Here is a 9,031-nt window from a genome sequence, read left to right as displayed (position 1 = left end):
GAATGTTGCGAATTCCCCATTTGTTAAGGGTTGTATTGACCAATGCAGTACCCACCAATTTGAGAGACTTCACAGAGAATAATTAACCCAGTAAAACATAGAAAGATAAGTGATGTTCTGCCATGATTCTTCCTTTTTCTTTTTGTTGCTTTTTCACTGTCCTTCAAACTATTTAGGAATAAATGGATGTACAGCAGAACTAGAATCAGACAACCAGGGGTTTGAGTCCCTGTATTGAAACATTCCTCTTCATTAATATCCCCATTAATTATTCTTAGGTAGTTGGCTCTTGTTGTTGGTGAAGCTTGCCTCAGTGGCTTTTGTGACTTTGTTCCCTTGCTAGGATCTGGTGGGAGGAATTTATGATCATTCCCACCCCACTGTGGGATTGATCTCCCATCTTTCTTCGAATTATTTGTGTAATTACATCTTGTAGGTAGAGTCCCTCTTCTCTGCCTTCCAATCATCCTTGCGAAAATACCCGCAGACCTAGTTCTGACCCCGGATGAGATAAATCAGACAAAGGGGCCAGAGAATGAGCATTGGTTAGGTGAGATATAAGTAGGGTACAAGTGCAGAGGAAGCTGAGAAATAAGTACTAAGGGTTTTGGTAGGGAAGAAATAAATTCTGGGAAAGAGGTTAATAGAAAAAGGGTTATCGCTTTGGTGGTTGGGATTGTACCCATGGAGTAAAAGGGGAGTAAAGATGGAGATCAGGTAGTTGGTTGAGTTCAACTTTTGAAACTATGGATCGATAATCGGTGGATGGCTCAGAGATGCTAACGAACCCACACAAAGGTGGGACTCTCACGGCGGAGAGAAGGGCTTTCACGGATGAGAGAAGGGAAGTTTAGAATCTATGTGTAGTTTAATGTCCACAAATGGTTGCTTGGAACTGTTCACTTCACTACCAAAATGCAATTTGTTTCTGTCATGTCCTCTGTTATCACCCACAGAGGAGAGGTCACTTTTTTTTTACAATAGCAAACGACTCAACTTTTTCTTAGAAAATGAAGTATTTATTTATTTTAGAAAAACGATAATCACAAAAAAAAACAAATTTGCTATTTACATGTCCTTTATTTATGACTATCATTTTATATAATATAAATGAAGACGAAAAATATTTAGGAAGAGAAAAAATCCATGTGACTAAATTACCATTTTCACTGTTCTAGTGTAATTAACATTTCGAGACTTAATGACACACCCCAACCGAGATCAAGGCATGCTGACCGTCACGTGGAAGTGACGTAACCATGTGCACAGTGCGGAAGCTAATAAATAATAACAAAAATACAAATAAATAAAAACCAGCTGTACACAAAGTAAGAATATACATGTGCAAGCGTAAGTATGAGAAACAAAGTTCAGAGCACGGAAGACCTAGTGCAGTCCGGGAGAAACAACACTAAATAAACACACCCAAATGTAGTCCTACACTGGTGATAATCTATCAGATATGCCGGGAAAATCCTCTAGGGAGCCACCACAAGTAAATCATCAAGGAAAACATTAGGAAAATGCCTGACTACTCTTACATCCTCCACACTACTAGGAGCAGCATCATCCAACACCACATGAGCTAAGTACCTCTGGCAACCTTTAGATAACAACCTTTTCGCTCGCACAACCGAAATAACACCATGTCTCACCCCACTCTGCTTGCCCACAAAAGTAACCACAGGTAATCCAGGACAATGGAAAGTAATTATTTTCCTGTAACAATCAATATCGGCACGATTGAAATGTAACCAATCCGTGCCCAGAATCACATCAAAGTCAACAATATCCAACGGGATAAGATCAGCTGGCATAACAACATCATCCACCATCACTGGACATTCTGCGTACACACAATCTACAATACATATCTCCCCTCTAGGCTTAGCAAACTCTAAATCATACCCTAGAGGTGTAGGGTGAGGTTGCGTCACTTGAGCAAATGTATAAGAAATCACAGAATGTGTAACACCACAATCAATTAATACTCTAGCAAAATAACCAAGGATATTTAACGTACCCATGATCAAGTCTGGATTGTTTTGAGCGTCCTGCAGAGAGATGTTGTGAATACGCCCCTGAGTTTGCTGTTGTCCACCATGACCTCTGCTCATCTGGCCACCACGACTCTGTGTACCACGCCCCTGACTGGGCTGACCAGACTGCCTCGAAGACCCCGCACTACTCGTAGCAATCTCCCCCTGCTGAGATTGTCCTCCTTGAAACCACTGAGACCCGCCTACTAGAACTGGAGGATACGGCATATAGCCACCATAATACTGGGGATAACCACCCTGAGAATATGGATCCTGGGGATATGGATACTATCCTGAGGCATAAGGAACAACATCGCCCTGATAGTAATAGGCACCACCTCGACCCATCTGCCCGTAACTACCAGGACCAGGAACCTGTTGGATCGGTGCAGGTGGTGGCAAGAAAGTCTGCTAGGGCCTCTGCTGACTTTGGGGACAATTTGCAGCCCGATGTCTCATCTGCCCACAAGTAAAGCAATCGCCGATGCGTCGCCTACACTCACCAAAATGTCGATTATTACACCTGCGGCAAACTGGGGCCCTACCTCTACCAGCATCACCCTGCCTCTGGCCTCTAACACCACCAACTACCACCATGACCCTGACCAGTGGCGCTAAAACCACCGCTAGAAGAGCTAGAACTAGTGACACCCCTCTTGAAGTTCTGGGTCCTACGAGGTCCGAGCGACGCTTGACCCTTGCCCTTATCATCTTTCCTCTAGTTACCATCTTTCTCTTCCTCATCACTCTTGCTGGGCATGTTCTCTGAATCCTTAATTCTCAACAGAATCTCATAAAACTCCTGGTAGGTGTCACAAGGAGTAGTGGTCGTCATCAAACGCCACTTCTTCTTAGTGCCCAAACGAAAACGACAAAGCATCTTTGCCGGATTGCCAGCAACATCCAAATGATAGCGAAACAGATCAGTAAACCTCTGGTAGTACTGGTTTGCTGTCAACTTCCCCTGTCTCAACTCAGTGAACTCCTACTTTTTGCAGTCACTATACCCAGGAGGCATAAATCTTCTCCTGAACAGCTCTTTGAATACATCCTAATCAGTCATCTCCACTGGAGATAAACGACGAACCTCCTGCTCCCACCAGGATGCAGAATCCTTACCCAAAAACCACGATGTCGTCTCAACCCACTTCTCAACAGGGAGATTCCCCTGATTATGCAGAACACGAAAGGTCTTCTCAATATGTTCTAGCCACCGCTCCGCACCCTCAAAGCCCTCATAGCCCTCGAATTTATCCAACTTCAAATTGTACATAGTCTCCAGAGGAGTCTTCTGGGGAGGGCGGAGCGCCGACTGAATAGTTGTAGCGATAGCTTCCCCCACCTGAGCTACATCGAAAAATTAGGCTCAGCCGAGCAACGTGGCTCCCGATGAGGCGGCATAATTCTGACAGAAGACACCGAAACCATTAGAATACTCACAAAAGTACAGGAAAGGTACGTATCTACTTCAAGGATTTCTTCATTTCTCATACTAGCAGTTGAGGCACCTATCTACTTCACAAATTCAACTTACCTACAAGAAAGGTACATATCCGGCAGACCTAGAAAACAGTACAAATATGATCATCTTCTTGCTTTCGTCATCTGATTTATGGGTTCTGCTACTGCAGGATATTAAAATGGGTTCGTGAGGAAGAAGAAAGTATCAAAGCAAGCAACGAGAGCGCTCTCAAATGTATAATTTTGGACATGACAGGTACGACATTTAAGAAATCATTGCTCAGTCTTAGAACATAATCATTATGTAACAATATGGTCGCGAATGTTTTTCCGCATCTTGCTTACAGTTTTTCATCTACTTCTCAGCTGTGACAGCCATCGACACGAGTGGTATCGACATGATGTCCGAACTTAGAAAGATGCTAGAAAAGAGATCACTTCAGGTGAGAATTAGCAAAGCACTCGAATAAGTTCCGAATTTTCAGTCAGTTCTAGACATGCTTTCTTATCTTGTTGTTTTGGTGCTTGTGTACTCTCCCAGCTTGTGTTGGCAAACCCTGTTGGAAGTGTGATGGAAAAGCAACAACAATCGAAAACTTTGGAGGCTTTTGGATTGAACGGGCTCTATCTTACAGTCGGAGAAGCTGTAGCTGACATTTCATCAGACTGGAAGGCTCAACCATGACGCGCTATTTTCTTTCATTTTGTTTTGAATTAAGAAATTTTGAGGTTTATTGTCCAAGTTTTGGGTAAAGATTTTAAGCTTCAACCAAGTGTTGCATGATGACGAAAAGCTCAGCAATATGTAAAATCACACCACACAAAGGCAGTTAGATGTTCGGTTAAGTGGCACTAATCCAATCTCTATGAGAGGGTTCAACATCTAGTTCTCGATATAAAAGTGGCCAAAGATTGACCATAAAGGAAAAATTTTCATGTGCAACACTTGCTACTAATTCATGTGTTACAACATGATCTGATGACATATTTATCGTTTAGGGGGTATTAGCAAATACACACATGTTATAAAATAGAGAACCAGTAATACCATATGTCGGTGTTACTCAGATGCTGAAATTTTTTTGCAATAAGTGTATATAGTCGAGGCTAAGGAATAGGTTTCTAGCATTCCTTAAGAATATATTTTGCAAGCCTTTCTGTCTATTCAAATTCCAAGTTGAATGAAATGTGCGTCATCAAACGCATCAGGAAGCAAAGCTTGTGTCTGCAAGTGCAAAAGGTTTGGTGGAACCACATAGAATTTGTCTAAACCCTAAACCCTAAACCCTAAACTTTTTGGCTTTTGGTTTTGTCTTCAATTTTTGCACCTGAGATGTGGAGAAAGTATAAAGGAGAAAGGAGGGAAGAAAATGGGTGGTGAGGAGGGAAAGAAATAAAGAACGAACGAAAACAAAATCTTTGAAAGTGTAGATAACTTTACATAGGTTTTGACTTTCTTTTTGTATACCCTTTATACATTTCGTCTACATTTCTCCCAACATCCTTGCACAAAAAATACAAACTAAAAACCAAATGGTTATCAAACAGACCCTACAACTTTCTGATGCGGATTAATTAGAGAAACTATGACAATTCTAGAGATATGGAGTATGATAACAGAGTTTGATATACAAGCAACAGCCAGGAGAAAGTGAAGAGGCACATCTTTCAACCCTACACTTTCTTATAAAGTAACCGAATTTCTATTTGATTAATCTTATTAAGAAAATTCTTGAGCTTGCAACTTGTGATTTTAGCTAAATTAGAAAGCATGCCTAAGATCAACGTAAACAAACAGGGAAAGAAAAATTCCTACCGGGTTCAAGCATTCTGTATCGGAATCCCAATTTAGTAATCCTATAATAGTCTGACCGCACGAAAGAATTACCAAAAAAGGGTAATAAAATAAGAATATTGCAACCAGAATTGACAAGGCGTATCATGTTTATAGAAAATTAAATAGAAGGAACAATGATCTCAAGAAACATGGTAAGCGTTACTCTACTCAAAACCACCTAAATTGTACATTAAGATTTCCAAACACAATGCATACCTAGTCTCATGTGCTTAGACCTCCCCATCATTTAAAGTACCGTGTTGAACTTTACACTTGTTCTCTGTAACAGCCACCATCAGAGACAAAAGAATCCACATATTATGGTAGTTTCTCTCCTCATCACAGATCGAATTTGGTATTCATTATCTTTATCCAGAAGCTCCTCAGCAACGAAAGAATAGCTGTAATAATCCCACGTGAATGTTTGTTCTTGCCTGTAGAGTTTCTTGTCAGTCAAACATCTGCATGGAGATAGTTCCATATTAATTTTGTAGATATAACAATTTGAGAAGAAAGAAGAAAAGGCAATCATGCAATTGCTTGACCAAATCTTAATTCTGTATCTATAAAGCTATGACCAATCAAAACATTATCCAGAATACTGATTAATGCAAGCAATGGAACTTTTTTAGAATGTAAAGCAACCCACCAGCAGGCCCAACCTTTGGCGAACATAAAAGATCAACCAAAAAGACATACACGAATGGGAAGTCCAAATCGTGATGGCTTAACAACTAAATTTTTTTTTTTAAAAGGCAGACGATGTATAACTCATTTAATAAGCAGGAACGCAGCCCATAAGTATTATCATATTCTTTTCATCTAGGAAATAACAGAAAGATTCTTTTTGTCGAAATAACAGCACATGGTTAAAAATAAATGAAAATAGCAGCAAATGGAAAGGAAGTGCAAGTTCTTGATGTATACAATAAAAAATAGCAGAAATAGCATAAAGACACCACATACTTGAACATAAAATTGGCCCCACAAAAAAAAAAAAAATCAAGGGTTTCTTCATAAAATAGCCCGCTTGCATAGGTCCATTAAGAAACTAACCCTTTTTATAGAAAGTAAGAAAATAAAAATGTTTCAGACTTGAAAGAACGAAGACAGGGAAGATGTGTGAGTCAAGATGTGAGACAAAATCTTGTATTTCGGGCTCAACCCACATCTCGGCTATATATACCCCCCTTGAAATAGCTCACCTAAAGGTGAGTTTTCTATTGGGTCTATCTGCAAGGGTTACGTAAAAACACCCAAATTCTCCCAAATGAAAGTACACCCAGACAAAAACTATATTCAACAAACAAATGAACATGACAACTTTATGTTGGTATATCTAGCTAGTTAAGGGCGGAAAACCTCTTACTTGCACGATATCGTGTTATCGGAATCTCGCGCTGTTCACGTTTAATGCAGAGATATTCACCTAGCAAAGCCATCAAGGCAACTCCAGTAACATTCGCAACCCACCATGTTATTGACGAAGGCCAACCCCCATAAGCGATGCATAGAAAGAGATGTACAATGTATAGGGTTGCTGAAAAATCTAAGCACTTCTTTGCCCTCTCAATCAGAAGAAGCAGATATCCAGCGCTGTAGACAAAAAGATGCACAATTCATAATTCACACAAGATTAATGAGCTCCATCTACAAACAGAAAATAAAATCAATTTTGTGTTTTGACAATAAAAGCTCAATGTAGATGCAGACACTCAACAAGATGGAAACACAACAAAATCAAATTGAACTGCAACTGAAAATAGAAGTAGAATGAGATTCTCACCCTGCAAGAGCACTGAGCAGAAATGAGCCAATGACGCACCGCCCGGTGACAGTGGAGACAGTAAGAGTAGCATAGTCAAAGAAATACACAAGGCTCATTCGAGACACGCGAGTGCCAACAAGAATAGACAAGAAGAACCCCAAAGTGAGATAGTATAAACATTGAAGGCACGCAATTTGGACAACAATGAGCCAAGGGTCCCATACCAATGTACCATAGAACATTGTCTGCTACAATAATCAAATTCTCACACCAAAAGGCCCTTCAAACTCTCAAACCAGTAAAGACATCTTCAAAAGCATGAATAACCCACTTCCCAATTGCTCTCAAAAATCAAACCCAAACCCAAGTCTCCAACTTCAGGAACAATTAGAGCTCCCCATAATCCCAATGCTTAATCAATAAGGTTGAACCCGAAAAAATCAATCTGATTTTACAAAATTCTGGATTCTACTCTAACATTCATGTCACTGAACTCCGAGTTGAAACCCATGAATAATACAAAAATTGGATCTGAATTTAAAAACCTAGAATCTGAGGGATTTTCCCAGTAAAGAAATAACAAAAAAAATTAAAATTCTCTCGAGAAAATTGGGAATTCAAGACCTAATTAGAACTCATATGAAATTAAACGTGTACTGGAAGATGCAATCTGAAATCGAACAGGAGGCAGAGGAACTGGAAAACCTAGATCGAGAACGACGAAGAGCTTGAAGCTGACCGTTGAGAAATCGGCGATGGAAATTGCAGAGTCTCTGAGGAAAGCCTTTTCTTCTCTTCTTCTGGACTCTGTTGTAATTTTATTGTTTAACGAATGATATTCGTTTGTAAAAGATGCTTGCTAATTCATTCAAAAATTCCTAATTATTTCTTCTTCTTTTTTTAATTTTTTGTTCCTAATTCTTTCTTCTTCTTCTTTTTTTAAATTTTTTGTTACTAATTCTTTCAAAAATCCTTGTTTGTTATGTTTCCTTTTTGAATTATTTTTGTTTTTGTTTTTGTTTTTTTTGAATGAAACGATAGCATCAGTAAGTTAAATGTTAGATTAGCTAACAACAAAATTTGAACTCACGTCGTCATGCAAATGCACAACACCTTTTTCCTGTTGTAGTAAATGACCACTTACATTTTTGAACTATTTTAGTGTAGAGAATTGTGATGCTTTTCATATTTATAGTTTGATAACTAATTCATACGAGATTTTTCATCGTGTTCGTCCACATCTTCAAAACAATATTTTATGATCTGAAAATTTCATTTCTATATTTGTAATTTTACATGTAGATGCATATCTTATTTAAATAATTGTGAGTTGATCTAAAATTATAGTTTGTGCCTCTTAATTTATAAAACGCGCCCCCCGGGCCAACACTTCTAGCTGATATATGGTTAGATTAATTAACTTTATAATTTGATTACTTTGTTTTTTGTTTGAGCTGATGAGAGAATGGAGTGACAAATAAAGAAATTATGGAAAGAATATGTGGATAATATATTTCAAAATTTTTAAATCATTTGTTTTTTAAGATCAACCCTTGGATTTAGTGATATTATATTATTCATCATTTTGTTTTGTTTCATGGTTTTTTTTTTATATGTTCACTATTGATTTTGTTGATTGATCACATAATTTTAGTTATAAATTTTCTTTTAATTGTGATACTAATACATGTAATTTTTAATTGTTTTAGTACATTTTGGTGAGATAATGTAATAACTAATAAGGCAGAAAGCAAATGATCTGTTTATAATTTATGCACAGGGCCTTCGAAATCTTAAAGATGACTCTGCATAGAACCATAGTAAAAACCTTTCGTAAAATCTCGTTGTATGCATATGTTGTCTCAATTCGCCGGAAGAAGCTTATCTATAGTAGGATACTATTGTAAGTGTGCATGTATCTAAAGT

General features: G+C 38.4%; 1 protein-coding gene across 2 annotated transcripts; it reads right to left on the bottom strand.

The window, feature by feature from the left end:
* Nucleotides 1-5,406: 5,406 nt before the first annotated feature.
* Nucleotides 5,407-7,918, bottom strand: LOC137738741 (uncharacterized). Of its 2 annotated transcripts, none has more exons than XM_068478219.1 (3): nucleotides 7,124-7,918; nucleotides 6,707-6,933; nucleotides 5,407-5,798 (listed from the first exon to the last, which is right to left on the bottom strand). In XM_068478219.1, the coding sequence occupies exons 1-3, from the start codon at nucleotides 7,345-7,347 to the stop codon at nucleotides 5,791-5,793; spliced, it is 459 nt and encodes a 152-aa protein (XP_068334320.1). In that variant the 5' UTR covers nucleotides 7,348-7,918; the 3' UTR covers nucleotides 5,407-5,790. The 2 variants fall into 2 exon arrangements, with proteins under 2 accessions (XP_068334320.1, XP_068334319.1); XM_068478218.1 differs by having other exon boundaries at nucleotides 5,407-5,771.
* Between the last annotated feature and the right edge of the window lie 1,113 nt (nucleotides 7,919-9,031).

This window comes from Pyrus communis, chromosome 7 (assembly GCF_963583255.1).
Source record: "Pyrus communis chromosome 7, drPyrComm1.1, whole genome shotgun sequence".
In the NCBI taxonomy this organism is placed as follows: domain Eukaryota; kingdom Viridiplantae; phylum Streptophyta; class Magnoliopsida; order Rosales; family Rosaceae; genus Pyrus; species Pyrus communis.
Note: the sequence above shows the minus strand (reverse complement) of the source record. Positions and strands in the feature narration are given on the sequence as shown.